The 19,937-nt window shown below is 41.7% G+C and overlaps 1 protein-coding gene across 3 annotated transcripts in view; it reads right to left on the bottom strand.

Annotated features, from left to right (window-relative positions):
- Positions 1-12,428: 12,428 nt before the first annotated feature.
- Positions 12,429-19,937, bottom strand: part of TTC9C (tetratricopeptide repeat domain 9C) — a 17,451-nt gene continuing 9,942 nt past the window's right edge. For all 3 annotated transcript variants that reach the window (XM_089652852.1, XM_089652853.1, XM_089652854.1), the window contains exons 2-4: positions 17,037-17,283; positions 16,766-16,948; positions 12,429-13,870 (exon numbers count right to left, since the gene is read on the bottom strand). In XM_089652852.1, the coding sequence (XP_089508978.1) occupies positions 13,773-13,870; positions 16,766-16,948; positions 17,037-17,283 (528 nt within the window). In that variant the 3' untranslated portion in view covers positions 12,429-13,772. The remainder of the gene's footprint in view (positions 13,871-16,765; positions 16,949-17,036; positions 17,284-19,937) is intronic.

Here is a 19,937-nt window from a genome sequence, read left to right as displayed (position 1 = left end):
TTTGACCAAACTTTGTTGTACTTGTTTTTTTTGCTCTGAAGAACCCTTGGGGAATATTGCTCCAAAACTGGAAGTGCTTAAAATTTGTCATGTATCTTAGGGCAAATTCACACGACAACACAGAGAGCAATTCCTCCACTCTGGCCACTCTGCGTTGCTGGCTGCGCTAAGGGGCAGTGTGATTCAACGCATCACAACCCCCCCTTTTTTTTAACAAACTTTATGTGAAATGTACAAAACGCACACTTCATTCACTGCAATGTCGGCCAGGGCGATGTGCCGCACTACCCGACGTTGCAGTGTGATTTGGTCCAGTGTGCTGCAATAAAATGCAGCATGTCTAGGCTGTGTTGCAGTGTGAATGGGACACATAGGAAACAATTGTTTCCTGCGTGTCCTTGTGGTGAGAGCATTTTTGACGTGATCCAGTGCATTTTTTTTATGCATTCCAGTTAATTTTTCTTCAATTTAAATAGGAATATGTGCGTTCCAGTGCATTTTGGTGCGTTCCAGTGCATTTTTTTATGCGTTTTACCACATTGCAGTACAGTTCTGTGCAGAGAAAATGCAGCCTGTTCTACTTTTTTTTCTCTGCAACTGGAATGCACTGGAACTGCATACACTGATGTGAACTATGACATTGACAACCATATAACCTACTTTCTGTGCGTTTTGTATGCACAAAAAAAGCAACTGAAAGGCATGTAGTGTGAACTGGCCCTTTGATGCTTTGATGATTTTTCTAGATTGCCATATTATTATTATTATTATACAGTATTTATAAAGTGCCAATAGTTCGCTCAGCGCTGTACATTACAAAGGGGGACAGAACATGTGACAGAACAATACCAATACAATGCAAAACATGAAGGGATTGAGGGCCCTGCTCTTTCAAGCTTACAATCCATATCACAATGACTACGGACACCCAAATTCCTGTTGGATTTGTTGGCAGTTCTAACTGTTGAAAGCATCCCTAGATTATGTTTGTTTTTGCAGCTGCTGCTTGGAATTTCATGGTGCTACTGAGCCTATTGTTAATTAGTATTCCAGAGTCCTTCTTCACCTCATTTTGCCCTACTGCATTCCAATTGACTCTGTTCCCACTGACTAGGCTCATGACCTCACATTTTTTAAGATAGAATTTCATTTGCCATTTAACCCTTCCCAATGGCCCTACTGTAATTTGCTTCTTCCCAGGCAGGTCCCCATGCTGATAGAACATTAAAGTAAAGCTAAAGCCAAAACTTGTTTTTTTAGAAAATAGTTTGAATCTGTTTGTCTTCACGTACAAGATTTTTCTGACGCTGAATTATAGTTCGTATTAGCTGAATTATATACAGGATAATGATAAATTGATACTGGATATAAGACTAGAGGTTGCTGTAATAGTCTTTGATTCTGGAATATGTAGCTACAGTATCTCACAGAAGTGAGTACACCCCTCACATTTTTGTAAATATTTTATTATCTTTTCATGTGTCAATATTTTGTGTGGCCACCATTATTTTCCAGCACTGCCTTAACCCTCTTGGACATGGAGTTCACCAGAGCTTCCAAGGTCGCCACTGGCGTCCTCTTCCACTCCTCCATGACGACATCACGGAGCTGTTGGATGTTAAAAGACCTTGTGCTCCTCCACCTTCCGTTTGAGGATGCCCCACAGATGCTCAATAGGGTTTAGGTCTGGAGACATGCTTGGCCAGTCCATCACCTTTACCCTCAGCTTCTTTAGCAAGGCAGTGGTCGTCTTGGAGGTGTGTTTGGGGTCATCATGTTGGAATACAGCCCCGCGCCCAGTCTCCAAAGGGAGGGGATTATGCTCTGCTTCAGTATGTCACAGTACATGTTGGCATTCATGGTTCCCTCAATGAACTGTAGCTCCCCAGTGCCGGCAGCACTCATGCAGCCCCAGACCATGACACTCCCACCACCATGCTTGACTGTATGCAAGACACACTTGTCTTTGTCTTTGTACTCCTCACCTGGTTGCCGTCACACACGCTTGACATCATCTGAGCCAAATAAGTTTATCTTGGTCTCATCAGACCACAGGACATGGCTCCAGTAATCCATGTTCTTAGTCTGCTTATCTTCAGCAAACTGTTTTCGGGCTTTCTTGTGCATCATCTTTATTAGAGGCTTCCTTCTGGGACAAGAGCCATGCAGACCAATTTGATGCAGTGTGTGGCGTATGGTCTGAGCACGGACAGGTTGACCCCCCCCCCACCCCTTCAACCACTACAGCAATGCTGGCAGCACTCATGCGTCTATTTCCCAAAGACAACCTCTGGATATGACGCTGAGCACGTGCATTCAACTTCTTTGGTCGACCATGGCAAGACCTGTTCTAGTGGAACCTGTCCTGTTAAACCGCTCTATGGTCTTGGCTACTGTGCTGCAGCTCAGTTTCAGGGTCTTGGCAATCTTATAGCCTAGGCCAGGGGTGGGCAACTGTGGCCCTTCAGCTGTTGTAGAACTACAAGTCCCATGAGGTTTTGCAAAACTGACAGTTACAAGCATAACTCCCAAAGGCAGAGGCATGATGGGACTTGTAGTTCACCAACAGCTGGAGGGCCACAGTTGCCCACCCCTGGCCTAGGCTATCTTTATGTAGAGTAAAAATTATTTTTTTCAGATCCTCAGAGAGTTCTTTGCCATGAGGTGCCACGTTGAGCTTCCAGTGACCAGTATGAGAGAGTGAGAGCGATAACACCAAATTTAACACACCTGCTCCCCATTCACACCTGAGACCTTGTAACACTAACAAGTCACGTGACACTGGGGAGGGAAAATGGCTAATTGAGCCCAATTTGGACATTTTCACTTAGAGGTGTACTCACTTTTGTTGCCAGCGGTTTAGACATGAATGGCTGTGTGTTGAATTATTTTGAGGGGACAGCAAATTTACAAAGTAATACAAGCTGTACAGTCACTACTTTACATTGTAGCAAAGTGTCATTTCTTCAGTGTTGTCACATGAAAAGATAGAATAAAATATTTACAAAAATGTGAGGGGTGTACTCACTTCTGGGAGATACTGTAATCATTACATTTTGTACAGACCTATTTTTTTAACACTGGTGTTCTATAAGATGCAATTCAGTGCCCTGCCAGGATTTAAGTTTAGTGTTTTAATAAACTTTCTGAAGTAAATAATGTACCTTTATTCCTTGTATGTGATTGAGATTGATATATGTATACAATGCTATCAGGGCAAGAATGTCTAAGAGCTCTTAATGTGTTTCAACCGTGTACCTCTAGTAACCACATACAACCCAGCACTAGAAGGAATAAGAAAAATAATCAAAGATTTACAACCCATCATAACAGAGCATGGAACTCTGAAAGAAATATTCCAGCAACCCCCAATACTGGCCTTCAGACAACCCCCCAACCTCAGAAATAAACTAATCAGTAGGAAACTTCCTTCTGATTATGATGTCACAAATAATGGAAGCACACCCTGCAATAAGAAACGCTGCAAACTGTGCAACCAAATCAATCCATCAAAAAGTGTCAGACACTCAAAAGGAATCTTCAATATTTCTGGATCATACAGCTGCACCTCCAGTAATGTTGTGTACCTTATCCAGTGCAGAAAATGCAGTAAAGGATCTTATGTTGGCGAAACAGGACAGAAGTTGCAAACAAGGATGAATTTGCACAGACATACCATCAAGGAACATAAAGAAGATGACCTCTGCACACCTGTAGGACACCATTTCACACAACCAGGCCACACAATGGGAGACCTCAATATTTTAGTTCTGAGAGGAAAATTCAAATCCATCCAGGAAAGAAAAACATTTGAACTAAGAATGATAATTCTATTTGACACAAAAGATAACGGCCTGAATTTGGACATGGGATTCCTCAACCACTATCCGACAGCTTTATGACTATCTATTAGCTGAAGCTTGACCCCCTCTGTGTGAGTGTAGTATCCCCCCCCCCTCCCTTTTGATGTATCTTATCTGTAGCCTTTTTTTTTTTTTTCTCAATCCCTTCTAACATTCTGCTTAAACTTTGTGATTTGTAATAGTACTGCTTAGACCTTGAAGAAGGGGACATTCCCCGAAAGCTTGTCCTCAAAATTGTATGTTAGTGCAAATAAAAAAAGTATCACAGACAGTACTCAATTGTTTCTAAGAGCTCTTAAGAATTCCAGTGTCCCTCCTTGTGACAAATGACAGTTTGGGTGATACATTCATGTACTGTACATGAACCTGAGGCAAGCACCACATGTGGAGGTGCACTGAGGCCGAAGTGTCTATGCAGACACTCTGCCCCATTGCGGCATCTCTTTCTTCCTGCTGCTGCAGCTGTTACACAGTTTTATTTCGTTGGAAGCAAGGGTTGGGAGAAGCCCTGATTGGGATTCAGAGATACCAATTCTTCATCAGGTCCAGTGATTCACAGCAGGCAGATCCTTAGCCACTTAAACAGCCTGCTATTGGTTATAGAATCTGCCTGCTGTCTATTACAAGGTGAAAGTGAACCTGATGGGGCAATAATGTTTCAGCTTCCCCATCAGGCTCCTCCTTCTGCAGTGTCACTGATTGTTAGGACTCTCTATCACTTCTGGCCGTGGATTTTGCGGCCCAGACCTGCCCCATTGACCACCTATTCTGGAAGGGGAGGTGGGGAGGGCGGGACTTCTGGCTGCGGGACTGGGTTTTGCATCATTTCCGGTCACGTATATCACGGTTCGGACGTGCCCCATTGGCCGCCCGTGCTAGGAGGGGAGTTGGGGAAGGCAGTACCTGGCCCCAGAGACCAACATGGCCACAGGAAAGGGGTGGATAGTATTCCACCCCCCCCAAATGGGGGAGGAGCCTCCACACCTTGGGGATGATAGGGTTCTCCTTCCCCGTGGCGTGGAGGTGGCCTCAGGGAGGGGTTACTTCAAACACATACTATATATAGCCCACCACCAGTGGGAGTTTTTCTCTTTGTCACCATTTTGACCATGTGCTCTATATGTGGTGGTGTGGCAATTGGACTGTGATCTTAGTTAAGATTCAATGATACCTCCGTTACTTGGTTGAATGTTTGGATGCCTACATCATTAGTCTTAGGCTATTGTTGGATTCATGACTAGAGTCTCTTCCCTTTTTCTTTGTTTCCTTATTTTTAGACTCACATCTGTGGATACTATTCAGCCTTTATAGGCAATATGGGGCTGGAGTCATAGATTCAGTAATTCAATGGAGATGCGCTGCTAGTGATGTTGTATCTGTTTTTGAAGCCTGTTAAGTTATAATATCCTGATTTTTGAGGTAAGGCCTTTGTAAATGGAGGGAGGTCTATATTGCCATTAGGGTGTTTTTGATATATATAGTAAAAGGTTACATTAATCTTTTCCATTAGCTATACAGCAGTCCCTTGAAAGTGTTGCTTAGAGCATGCAGTTCCACGATTAACAGCTTCTGCGCTGCCCTATAGCAGAAATACTGCTACAGGGCAGCACGGGTGCACAAAATCACATATATATGTGATTTTGCAGTACCGGATTGCACCCCACCTGCACCACCATTCGTGACCTCGACTGTCAATCACCAGGTCCTGGGCAGTGATTCCCCACCAGCACCCAGTGGTCTCCGAGTATTACTGACGGGGGAAAGACCTGTGTATAAACAACACAGATCTCTCCCCTGTCAGCTCCTGCACACTGCTTTGTATGGCTTGCATAGCAGAGCCATACAAAGCAGTGTGCTTGCAGTGTGTGCACACACACAGCACACAGTTAACCCTTTGATTGCCCCACATGTTAACCTCTTCCTGCCCAGTGCCATTAGTAGTGTCAATGCTTTTTATTAGCACTGATTGTAGCAATCATGTCCACAGACCACGGGTGGAATGTCACTTGTGCATAGGAAAAGTTATGAGCCAAAATATGAACTATGAGAGATTTTGGCTCTAGTTTAGGTCTATGCTCAGACCTTCCCACCCTAACTGAAGCATTGGTCCTTGGCTTTAGAGACACCCCCTGCTGGGGAACTACAAAATGGGCTGTCAGGCCTAAGAGTGAAGTTGAAAAATTCTCCCTTTTAACATCAGAACCAACTTGGGAGACCTGCCCTTTCGCTCTGAAACTTGATCTGCTTAACCCAAGGCTGAATGGCAAGTACTTTAACCCTTTAACCTCCTTTCTGTTACCTTTTTGCTGTGCTGTTGTTCTCTGTATATTTATATATATATTGGTTACATCTTTTTTCTGTAAATATTTTTATTGCACCCTTTTGACCTTTTAGTAATAAATCTTTCTTTCTGAAAGTGTTGAACTGTTTCTAAAGCTCCTTAATGCAATTTACGAATTCCTGCCTCTAAAAGAGCACTACCGTGTTTGTTTAACCCTCTGTATATCCTGTCTGCAGAGACAGTCCTATACAGACGATTATCTCAACCATTATAGTGTTATTGCTGGTATTACCGAGTTTCCTCTTTCTCTGTACAAAAAGGAGGTGGTGGCAGTGTGAAGGGTTAATTGCGTAATTAACCTCTTGCCGACCGCGCATAGCCGAATGACGGCTTCTCCGCAGCCGGCCAGTTCTGGGTGGACGTCATATGACATCCTCCCAGAACGCACTCTCCTGCGCACCCGGCGATCTCCGTGATCGCTGTGTCCTACGGACACAGCTGATCACGTGATGTGGTAAAAGGCCAATCACAGCGGCCTTTTACCACGTGATCAACGGTGTCCAATGACAGGCTGATCACAGGGAAATGCAAGTGCCGGTTCTCGGCTGCACTTTCCTCACGCTGTCAGATCGTGAGGAAAGTACTGCCGAGAACCGGCAGTTGTCAGAGCGGGGATCGGCACCGATCAACAGGGCACTGATGATCAGTGCCCTGATGATCGGTGCCCAGCAGTGACACCCGCAAGTTCCGCCCAGCAGTGCGCCCACCTGTGCCCAGCAGTGCACCCACCTGTGCCACTCTGCAGTGCCACCTACCTGTGCCCAGAAGTGCCACCTACATGTGCCCAGCAGTGCCACCCACCTGTGCCCACCAGTGCCACCCACCTGTGCAGCCCAGCAGTGCTGCCAGTCAGTGCCCAGGGGTTGTGCCAGTCAGTGCCGCCAGTCAGTGCCCAGCAGTGATGCCAGTCAGTGCCGTCTATCAGTACCCATAATCAGTGTCGCCTATCAGTGCTGCATATCCATGCCGCCTATCCGTGCCACCTCATTAGTACTGCCTATCAGTGCCCTTTAGTGCTGCCTATCAGTGCCCATCAGTGCTGCCTCATCAACGCACATCAGTGAAGGAGAAAAAATACCTGTTTGAAAAATTTTATAAAAGAAACAAATAAACTTTTTTTTTTCAAATTTTTTGCACTTTTTTTATTTATAGCGCAAAAAGTAAAGCGCCCAGTGGCGATTAAATACCACCAAAAGAAAGCTCTATTTGTGAGAAAAAAATGATCAAAATTTCATATGGGTACAATGTTGCATGACCGCGCAATTGTCAATCAAAGTGCGGCAGCGCTGAAAGCTGAAAATTGGCCTGGTAAGGAAGGGGGTATAAGTGCCTGGTAGGCAAGTGGTTAACCTGACCCAGTAACAATCGCATTCAGGCTGCCGGTACATCGATTGGAGGTCCAGTGAGCTGGAAAATCGTTGTGCAGGGTGCAGCTGGGCGTGGCATTGTTACGCACGTGACATCGCGGTTTCAGATTGGCTAGTCCTCCGGTCACAAGTTTGGTGAGAAGGTCAGGGGTCTGACACGGCAATCGTCACACTGATTACTGTATTGGTGTCACTGGGGATGTCAGTGACACCAAGTCAGTTCCCCCCAGTGTCAGAATGTCCACCGCAGTCCCACAATAAGTTGTTGATCGCCGCCATTACTAGTAACCCAAAAAAAAAAATCCAGTATATATACCGCCATTTGTAAATGCTATATCTTTCACGTAAACCAATTCATTTACACATATTGGGATTTTTGTTTAGCAAAGGCATGTAGAAGAATACATTTTGGCCTAAATTTATGATTAAATTAGATTTATACAATTTTTTTACTGGATATGTTTAATAGCAAAAAGTCGAAAATTTATTATTTTTTTTTCAAAATTGTCCATCTTTTTTTAATAGCGCACAAAATAAGAAACGTAGAGGCAATCCAAATACCTCCAAAAGAAAGCTCTATTTGTGGGGAAAAAAAAAAGACGTCAATTTTATTTTGGTGCATCGTTGCATCACTGCCCAATTGTCAGTTAAAGTAAAGCAGCGCCCTATCGCAAAAAATTGGCTTGTAAGGAAGGGGGTAAATCCTCTGGAGAGCAAGTGGTTAAAACCCCTCCCCACGGGCCCAGCAGGCTTTGATCGTCGGAAACACATTGTCGTACATGTGAATATAAAAGGTAACAAATGCGTGGATGTCGTTTATCGTCTTTTAAGAACTATTTAAAAAAAAAAAAAAAAAATTTTTCCCCCTCCATTCTTTCTTTGGGACCTTTCTGATTTTGCCTCGCAATTCAGGATGGCTACTTACCAATGGGGTTAATTATACCAACTATGTTTGTGTCATAAAATTGGTAGATATGATTGCTTATAGTGCTGTGATTGTTATATGATGTTATTAACTATATATATATATATATATATAAAGAGATAATGTGAGCGCAATGTATAAATCCCTAAAAGGAGCAGCTAGCATATAAAGGTAAATCCTCAACACCTCAAAGATTATCAAATAAATGGATATGCAGCGGTGAACAGCAAGAGAAACTAATATAAATTAATGCAGGAGCGCTAGTAAGAGCGCAATGGGCAATGAAATCAAAAAGTGATGGAATTATACCAACATAACGGTACTAAAAAATCAAATCATAAGATAATAACATCCATAGGATGTGATAATCCGTGCTTCGTGACTTGTAATATCGTGCCAGAATCTGGTAAAGTGATGCACTTACCAGAAGTACATATAAAGTGTGCTATATATATATATATATATATATATATATCTTTAATGGTGGAATCATCAGGGTCTGGTCTGGGGCTGTATGGTCATCAGACTCAGCAGTGGACACACAAGATATTGGCCCACACTCGGGGGTCTCACTCTGCTCACAGGCTCATCAGGCAGCACTTCAATATTGGCTCACGTTCCCAGATGGCTCCACCTTATGAGGCTCTCAATTATCAAGCCAAAGGACAAAATGGTTCTCATAGTGTAGTAGGTTTATTTTGAATTGAAGTAAATCCAGGTAAATAGAGGGTAGAAAAAACCTCACATGAAGTTGTAAGTGGCCTTCCTGCTGGCCATACACATCAAAGCGTCAGTCTGGAGGGCTCCTCTGACGCGTTTCGTGCAATAAGCACTTTGTCAAAGGGGTGAGTCAAGTTATTATCTTATGATTTGATTTTTTAGTACCGTTATGTAGGTATAATTCCATCACCTTTCACTGCACTTAACGTTGCACTCTTATTAGTGCTCCTGCATTAATTTATCTGTATTAGTTTCTCTTGCTGTTCAGCGCTGCATATCCATTTATTTGCTATTAACTATATATATTTTCTCCTAGTTTGTGTATAATAAGATCCAAGGCCCCAAGGAAGCATTTTTTCCGTGAAACGTGTCAGCCATTTAAGCCTACGATCTTAGGAACAGATATATGGTTATACCTAAAGCGACATTCATATATAAGATTTAAAATCTTTTATGATGTTTGTGATATATGTATATGGCAATAATAGATTATGGTTTTTATGTAATTTCTTTTTTGTGCTATACCTCAGGAGGTCCACTTATAGTCCCAATTACAATTGCTGTGGTTATATTTAGTATACAAGGATGGTACCTCCAGACTGAATATTAACCACATATCCATCCTCCACATATGTCTTATGACTATACTGATTGGTAGGAGGTTATCGGGTGTGAAGCTGACAGCATCTTTAACAACCAGTGACAGGAAGGAGGTAGGGGTGAAAAATATGCCGCTCTGCTACACTGTGTACAGGCACAGGAACTTTGCCTGTCCCTGTAGGCCAACTAAGGCTAGGCTCACATCTATGTAGATTGGGCGATATCATGGTGCGTTTTTCATTTTTGAACACACACTTTTGATGTGTTTCGCCTTTTTTTTTTTCGCTAGTAGGAATGTATTGACTTTGATGTCACTTTGACACGACTTTGGATGGATATGACTTGGATGCTACTTGAGTGCCAGAGAGTGTAAAGTCACATCAAAGTCAATACTTCCCTATTGGCAAAAAAACCCCCCGCGAAATGCATCTAAAACGCAACATTTGCGTTTTTGGTGTGGGTCCTTTGAAGTCTATTACATGCAAAACACAATCTGATGCAGGAAAAAATGCCCCCAACCCTTTCCAAAAACGTATCGGCTCAAAATGCACAGATGTGACCTAGATCCATAGGAAGTCATCTAAATGGACTGTAGTGCGTTTCTGCAAACTGGAAAAGGCACTAAAATTCGCAGAGTGAACCTAAGGTTAGAGTCCTTATTACCTCCGGTTTCATTATTTAAGCTTATGAACTTGTAATGCTGTATCATTTTTTGGTGTTGGGTTATAAAAAAAAAAATTCAAGACAGTAGGTAGATTTTTCAAAGTACACCTTTGAAAATAAAGTGATTCAATAGGTATTTCTTTTACATTAGTCATACTTACCTTGCTCTGTGCAAAGGTTTTGCACAAAGCAGCCCCAGTGCGCATGGCTCCTCCCCCCTTCAGTGTGCCTCCATAACATGTCGCTTGCTATGGGAGCACTCATGTGGGCTCAATCCCAAACTGCACTCCGTGTGCCCATTGACACAGGGAGCACAGCTCCGCCCCATCCCCAGCTTTCTTCTCACTGGTTGTGATCGATAGCGGTGGATTAAGATCAAGCTCAGGTAAGTATTCGGGGACTGTGGGGGAGCAGAAAACAATGTTTTTTTTACGCTAATGAAGAGAATTAAGGTAGATAAAAAAAACTCCCTTCAGCCATTGGCCCCCGTGAGGAGGGAGCTGCGGCCTAGGATGAGCCATGTTCTTTGTGTCTATGGACACACAGAGCCAGTGGGGCTGTGCTGTGCAAAACCATTGCACAGAGCAGCGAAGTATTCAATTTAAATAAATAAATACACACACAAAATCACTTTAACCACTTGCTCTGCAGAGGTTTTACCCCCTTCCTGACCATGCCATTTTTTGCGATATGGCGCTGCGTTACTTTAACTGACAATTGCGCGGTCATGCAATGCTGCACCCAAATGAAATATATGTCCTTTCTTTCCCCACAAGTGGAGCTCTCTTTTGGAGGGATTTGATCGCCTGTGCGGGTTTTTTTTATCTTTTCCGCTATAAACAAAAAAAAAAAAAAACAAAAAAAAAAAAAAAGTGACTTTTTGCTATAAAATATATCCAATAAAAAAATCCAAAAAAAAAAAAAAAATCAAAATTTAGGCCAAAATGTATTCTTCTACATGTCTTTGCTAAAAATAAAAAATTCCGAATACGTGTAAATTAATTGGTTTATGTGAAAATTATAGCGTCTACAAATGGTGGTATATATACTGGATTTTATTTTTTTTATACTAGTAATGGCGGCGATCAGCGACATAGTGGAACTGCAGTGGGCATTCTGACACTGGGGGGGAACTGACTGTCACGGACATCCTCAGTGACACCAATACAGTGATCAGTGCTAATAAAAAGCACTGCCACTGTACTGACACTGGGCAGGAAGGGGATAACATCTGGGGCAACCAAAGGGTTATTAAAACAAACAACTATGTGCTGTGTTTTAATGTGTAAGCATGCAGCTTTGCATTGCTCTGCTATGCACAGCAATATAAAACCCTGTGCTGGAGCTGATAGGGGAGAGATATGTATTGTTTACATACAGACCTCTTGTCACTGTTCCTCGACAATCGATGATCAACAGCTCATACACACACTTGCATCCATTATGATGCACCACTGAAAAGAGAGCAAACAAAAGAAGTTCTAGCCTGCTCAGTGCATCCACATGAGAGCGAACATACTCTGACTATTTATACACAGACACAAACTGCAAATTAAAAAGCCACAGATGTGGGAAGTTAACCTTTAATTGCCATTTTAACCCATGTGTTTCAGCTTGTGTGTCTGTACCAAGCCCATATTTTCAAGGTATGTCAACATTTGATCAGGGCCATCTGGGCAATTTCTGGTATCATTAGGATTTAAAAAGGAGCCAAACACCTATGTGATAATAAATGGCTTCATATGATCACCTTCCTTAAATAAAAAGCATTTTTTTTTTCGCATGATCAGTCACATTTTCAATTTCAAAGCCAAAATTTCATGATTTCTGCCAAGGTACGCAAACTTTTGAGCACAACTGTACATACAGCTTAAATAAACGCAATGGCTTGCATGTAGTATATGAGCCACATCTAATGGTGACAGATTTGAATGAAAAAGACGCCAATGTGCGGAATTATTTAGATATTCTTTATTTGAAAGAGTCAATAAAAAACGTTTCCCATAATAAAATCTTCTATATGCAGCATGGGGCCTTTTTTCCTTGTGTAATGACAAGACAGGGAAAAAAAGAACAAAATAATTTAGATAGCTGCACAGGGAAAAATAAATGTATTCCCAAACATATGTGACAAGGTGAGATCCTGGTTATATTAAGCTGCCTTTAATGAGGCCACAAAAACATTTTTACATGTCAGCTAAACAATCATATAGTGCTCAGCAAAAGAAGTTATACATTTTTCTTCTGCATTTTTAGAATTCCTTTTCTTTTCCATCTTTTTATATACATGACACAAACATAGAACAATTCTTTTAGCAAACATGGCTGAAACAAAAACATTTTTGTAAGATAGAGAGAAAAAAAAATGTGGCTTCATTGCTGCTAGTTGAGATTTTGGAATCTGGTACAATGGACTCAGAAGTATAGGCCTCTGAAGTATTTCAGATAAATGGAGATCTTCACTTATGAAAAAAAATTGAGGTCTAAGACAGGCCATAGATTATGCAATTTTCTTTCCTTCCATCACGGTTGATGGAAAGAAAATAGCATGATTCCCCCATCAACACAGTCACTGTTGATGGGGGAATGCTTCCCGCAAGGCTAATGTGTTCTGCTGGTGGGCAGCCTTCCCTGCTGGCAGAACACAATGATTAGTGTTGCCCGCTATAGCCCGCAGCAGTAATTGTTTGGGAAAAACTCGACAGGCTGGTTGTAAGTCGAGAGATCGACTTGTGTACAATCAGGGTGCCCATAAATGGATTAAAATGCGTCCGGTCCCTGCTGAAATTTTGATCCATGTATGACTGGCTTTAGTGGAATTTTTCCCCACATTAATTTGATCCAAAGGCTAGAATCCAATAATTCTGATGTGGTAAAGCACAGTTTGCTATATTTTACTTGGCACATACAGTAATTCCTTCACCTCATATTACCCATCATATTAGACAGTATGTTCCACAATGCAATAAAATGGTCTTGCTTAATGGGGATGTAATGCTCTGTTCTGAATGTTAAGGGTTAAAGTTAGCTAAAGAACTGCTACTACTTTGCATTACCTTCTCATGTAACATGTCATATAAATGATTGACCCCTGGACCTCAGTCACCAATCTACTTTTGGCAAATTAGGATCAAAGAGTAGAACCTTGTACTGCACATCATTTGGATATACTGCAAAATTGTGCAAATAATCAAGCTGCAGAAGGAAAGTGATAATTTTGTACATATATAGAAATTGCTGCCATATATGCATTTTGTTTTTGGAGAAATAATCCATTCGCTCTGTGATAAAGATTACTTGTCAAACATTCCTTGGTATCTCTGCTTTTCTTTTTCTTTGGAAGCACTGAGGGCAGAATCTGTCAGTTGTAAATATTGTCTGATGTTTGCATCTGGATGAAGAAAAAAAAAGAAAAAAAGAAAGAAAACATGGTTAAAGAACATATAATTTACACAATTTAGTGAAGATTCCTTCCTTCAATTATCCAGTCATATTAAAAGCAAATGTTTGTGTATATAAGCAGCAGTATATACAGAGTAAGGCCATGCTAATGTGTTTTAAAATGGACCTCTTAGTTTAGTCTAGTCTTCACCAGCCTCTGCAGCCACTTACTGTCTACTCTGTTTCAGCATGCATGTCATGGATCAGGATGGGTCTCCTAATGGCTATAACCATGTAACATGCCTGTGCAATGAGCATTGCTGCAGCCGCTTATGGTGTACGCTAGAAGCCTACGTGAGAGAGTAACGATGCAGGAGGGATTATTGGGGGATAATAAGTACAGAGTGTTTTCGGCCCATAAAAGGCAGTGCCTGAACAAGAACTGTCATTGAAGGATTATAACAGGCACTGTTTAAGAAAAAAAAGCAAAAAAAAAAAAAAAGCACATTTAATGAGATTCAACATAACTTGTGAAATTAAAATGTTAATATCTATAGGAGATCTTATGGGTTTACAGCTACTTAAATTTTAGGTTGGACAAGGTAAAAAAAAATAGTTGGATCCTTTGTTGGTGTTTTAATGGCTGCTTCTGTAGCCGCTGGTTAGCTTTTCCCTCACTTCCTGTGTGATGACCGGAAGTGAGTATATTTCTCCAACTGGGCCACAGCCAGCTCTGCAAAAAAATGGGTTTATTTCTGCAAAGGAGAGGAGGATGGACAAGCGATCATATGATATTAAGACCATAACTGCAGATGCTGGAAGCACATAAAAAAATAATATTTTTTTGAAAGAGTATGGCTTTTTTTTTTTTATTTTACAGTTACATTGGGTCAGAAATGACCAGTGTAAATATGCATATACCATACCTCTAGATCAGCCTTTTTCAACACAGAGGAACCCTTTAAATACCTTTCTGATCTCAGGGAACCTCTGCTAAAAATTACTGTATCTACATCCATGATACATTAGTGGGATGGTCAGTGGGAAGAATGCTCCTTACACTTGTAGTCACTAGGAAGAATTACTCCCTTACAGATGGCTAAAAAGATAAATAGTGTCTGTGGGAACGTATATGAGGAGCAGAATTTGCACAATGTTCAGGAAACCCCAAACAAACACTGGGAGGAACCCTATGGTTTCAAGGAACCCTTTTTGAGAAACCCTGCTCTAGAAGCTGGAAATAACTGTAGTAGGCACTGCTACCGCAGTACTCTCCACTTGTCTCTGGGTCTTGTGCTGAGCCGCTGCCCTGCTGCATTGTGAACACAGGTGGTCAGCTACTCAGTACAGGAGCCTTTCAGAGGTCGCTGTGCATTCTCAGTGAATGCAACCTTTTCTCTGATTGAACGAGGCAGGGCAGTAACATCACACTTTTCACCTCATCCAATCAGAGAATGTTCTGTATTCACTGAGAAAACGCAAAGCATTCTCCTAATGGGGCCTATGCAGACAGGTTGACCTCCTGTGTTCAGAATGCAGTAGGGCAGCCACTTTGCACGGGACCCAGAAGCAAGTGGAGATCACTGTAGTAGGGGTGTCTACTACAGTGATTTCCAGCTCCTAGAGTAATCCCACAGGTATGTTATATGCATAGCTACGTTGGCCCAAGTTGGACGTATATAACCATGTATAAAATTTTGGATGGAAGTTGTGCCTTGTGTGAAAACATTGATAAATACACCCATCTGTGCTTGCTTCAGCTGTGATTTCTGTATGCACTGGTTGCACGTAAATACAGAAGGCCAAAATTATGACTAAAAATAACATACAGCTCTGTAAAAGGATTAATGGGGAAGTGTAGATGTAGCAGCCATTCTGTTTCAGTAGCTTTTTGCTCTTGCTAAATATTCACTCACTATTTAAGACTACACAGCATCATGTTTACAACAATAAAGGATTAGGAGGAAGAATGCAGAAATGTTGGTTCATCAGCTTTCATCCTTCGCTTTATCCCACTGCAAGATCGATGCAAATGAAAATCTGCCACCAAATTGAAAATAAAATCAGTTTATTATCATTTCTGTGTTGACGTTGAAGATTGTCCCTCACTTCCTGTTCATTTTTCCCATAACAGAAAGTGAAGGAAATCTTTAAAACCAGAACTTCAGTTAGCAGTAAACACCTGACAAGGGTTCTAAAAGTTGTGCACTCTGAATAAACATAAGAAAAAAGAAAATTGGCTGGACTTGCACTTTAACTAGCACTCAGGAATGACACACTAATGCAGAACCACTGATCAAATGATTTTCTCTTCGTTGATGAGCAGGAGGTTTTAACCGATAACGATATTGTGAACAAAAAAATCCGGTTGAACAACAGTGAAAAATGTTGTCGTTTCGCATACGAACGACTGATTTTCTATGCAGTGGTATGACGGTCGTACGAAAAAAAAATCTATCAAGCGCTATCACGCATGAGCGGAAACAGCAGATGACCCAGAGGTTTATGTCCAAGGAATCTTCATAAACACGAACGAAAAATCCAAATGTTACAAGTAGATTGGCCTAATGAGATAATGAAACCAGAATTCTGCATATTATATTTTTATGTATCACTATTTATGTAAATAATTTAATAAACTATATGATACTCACTGCTGTGAATTGTTGTGTATATCGCTCGTTCTGGCCAGAAGGGCGTGGCTACAAGGTCACACGCACACTGCATCACTTCCACTTGTATGGAAGATGTCAATACTACATATTGACAAACGATTTTTTTTAGATTGGTCAATGTGGGCCACGATTTCGACCAACGAATGTTTCTCGGTTATCGGATGACCGATCAGTCGATTTTCTAATCGTGTATTCCCACCTTAAGACTAAATTGGTTATGTACTACTCACCTTTAGGCTGCTTAGAGGCAGCTTGTGTCAGATAGCTGTGAGCTGTAGAATAGTCACAAAGGTGATAGCAGGACACTCCAGCACGGTACAACGCCTTAACATTATGAGGTTGCAATTTAAGAACCTGCAAACTGCACTCATATACACGTTCATACTTTGGATGCGGAGACTGCAGGAGACATGCTAAAACACAAAAAGAGTACTTTAGTGATGAGATAAACTATAGATTTCACACAGCTGTACACATACATTTATCCTTTTATACTTGTACCTGCTAAATTATTATAACAGTCTGCCTGAAGAGATTGTAGAGTTTCCAGCTGTTGTGGTGTGAGGCTGACAGAAGCAGGACCCAGCCCACATAGGGGGTTAAGCAAATTAGGGTCTAGGCTGCGGAGCTGCAGAAGAGCACGATGGTACAGACTTATAGCTTCTCGCCAACGATGCTCAGAATAGCAACCATTGCCTTGAGTCTTAAAAGAGACTGCCTGCTGAAGCCGCTGCTCAACGCCTCCATCCTAAACAAAGGAGTGGAAAAAAGGGTTAATCTTCCATATACATTTACTGCTAAGTTAATTACAATTAACAAGATAAATCGTTTGAGCAAAATACTGCCAATGACCCTTGTGATTCCAGATATGACTGCCAATCGGGCAAAGCTCCTCGATTCTTGCACACAAGGGCATTCCATGCCAGTATTACTAGATCTCTAGAGCACCTTGTTCACTTAGGCTTAGGTTTTTATGAGAGCAGTGTATACAACAGGCTTCTGAAATGCATTTGCAGAGCTTTCGGCGAGTTTTGTTGAAGCATTTAACCCTGAAATAATTTCCCCCCTTTTATTGCACATTTTAGGCCTGAAAGCAGAGACCCTGCAGAATAAAATGGTGGCAGTTGCAATTTTATTTTTTTTTCCATCTCACATGATAATTGCGCTACTGTTTATCAAATGTATATTTTCAGTAGCAAAATACAATCAATTTAATATAAAACCCATTTCTTGATAATATAAAAGATAAGGTTGTAGCATGTAAATAGAAACCAAATACTGTATATCAAGCTTCAAAATTGTGTGCAAGAAACCGCAAAAAACTAATGTTACTCCAAACTGTCCACAGGTGACAATGAATGAGCTGTAAAGGCTTTTAAATTAAGCACGAACAATGAATGATGGCCCCAGAATGATTGCTCTCACTTCAGGGGTGTATCCACAGCTAATATGTGTAGCGTGACTGACGATTTTGTATGTACCCGACACGTACATTTATATGTGCATGTATGTGGCGGTGGATGGCCTTTAAAAATTTATTTGGGTTTTTTTTTTCCTTTTTATTTATTATATTAACCTTAAAAACACATAGTCCTGGGATGGTGCTTTGATTGGACCCAGTGTATCACAATGTAAACAAAGGCTTCTGCTCACAGCCATGTCTCATTTGCTGGCTGGTGATTAGGAAGCCGATCTTTGTGTGAGAGAAATGAAAGCAACTTTATTGCTCTCACAAGCGAGCCAATACGCCTCCTATGCAGCATAGTGCAGGTTGCCCAAAGGTGTCTCTATTGCTTCTTCATCCAGAGTGCGGGCATTGTAATACAGGTGATGTGTTACAGGCAAGATTACCAGGATAAGCAGAAGGGGGAAGCCTAAAAGAAAAATAATGCAGCCACCACATCTAATGATTGGTAAGCTGCAATATATTATATTTTTGGTTTTAAAACCGCTTTAAAAAGAAGTATGACCAAAGCTCTTTTGGCTGTATGTCTCCTATGGATCACAGGAGTGGACTTAGTTCTGCACACCTGTGACCCGTGATCCCTCACTCAGCCAGTCCAGGCTCTGGAAAGATCCCAGTTTAAAGTTGGGATCCACCCAAATTCCTGACTGGCAGCTAGCTCAGCCTCTCAGTGTGTTACTGAGAACCTGAACCAGCTGCTCCCACCAAAAGATCGTACGACTTGTAAAAGAAACATTTTTCCTGTTTATTTTCTAAACCATTTTTTGTTTTTTACAAAAAAATTGAGAAAAAAAAAATAAGTGTGCATTACTTTATGTTCTGATAAATAATATATCTATGACAAGGGATGTACGGATATATCAGCCGCTGAAAATGATCTGTTGAAAATAGGGTTATCAGTACCGATAGGAAAGGAAAAAAAAAAAAAAAAGCTGATAATGAAAACTGATTTCAATGCCAAAACGCGTCTCATTGACTTCCATGCAAACAAATGCCACTAACTTTTTAAATTTTATATATATTTAATTTTAGTTTCTGTTTAATTTTTGTGGGTTAAAAGAGAAGTACAGTACATCTCTTGACTGCACTTCTGTGGATCACATGAGTGCAGTTTGTTCTGCACTCCTGTGACCCATTCTCAGCCAACAGCGAGCTGAATCCCACTGTCGGCTGACGTCACTCAGCTGATCCAACCTGGGGAGAGATCCCGACTTCAAAGTCGAGATCCACCGCAGAATCTGGAGCGGCACCTGACTCAGCCTCTCTCTGAGATCCTTAGATAGCCACTCTACTCCACATCCCAGTGCTTCAGTTAGCATTTGGTGGGGTGAGTGAGAGGCAGAGCAGCCAGTAGTGACTGACAGTCACCACTCTCTGCTCAGAGCCGCTGTGAGAAATCTGCGATCCGTGGTCATACGATCACCGAGTTCTCACACTTAGGGCTCGTTCACACTTGACTGTTTTTCCAACTCTTGCCAAACGCCCCTATAGCGTTTGACAAGTGTTGGTCCAGCGTTTGCGGAGCATTTTTAATGCTCCGCAAACACCGTATGCACGGTTTAGCGGAGGTTGCTAGGCATTCGCCAAGTGTTAAACGCCTCACAAATGCCTATAATGAAGTTTGAATGGTGTTACCGCTCTGCAAACGCCTTGCAAACACACCGCAAACACCGGCCAGGCGTTTGCAGAGTGGCACCATAGACTAGACTAGGAGGCTTCAACTCCTCCTGACTTGACCAGAGACGTCCGTTTTGCCGCGACGCTAACGCTCCCGTTTGAACAGCACTATGTGCTGCAATGTGCACAATTTTCCCAGGCATTTGGGAAATGGTAAAAATGCTTCCCAAACGCCTGTCTGCCGCTTGCTAACAAGGCTAGTGTGAACGTAGCCTTAGAGCTGGCAGGGAACAGATGCAGCACTGGACCGATCCTGCATC

Source organism: Staurois parvus, unplaced genomic scaffold (genome assembly GCF_062004578.1).
Source record: "Staurois parvus isolate SC_StPar_1 unplaced genomic scaffold, SC_StPar_1.0 ptg000694l, whole genome shotgun sequence".
Classification (NCBI taxonomy): domain Eukaryota; kingdom Metazoa; phylum Chordata; class Amphibia; order Anura; family Ranidae; genus Staurois; species Staurois parvus.
This window is presented reverse-complemented; position numbering and strand designations above follow the sequence as displayed.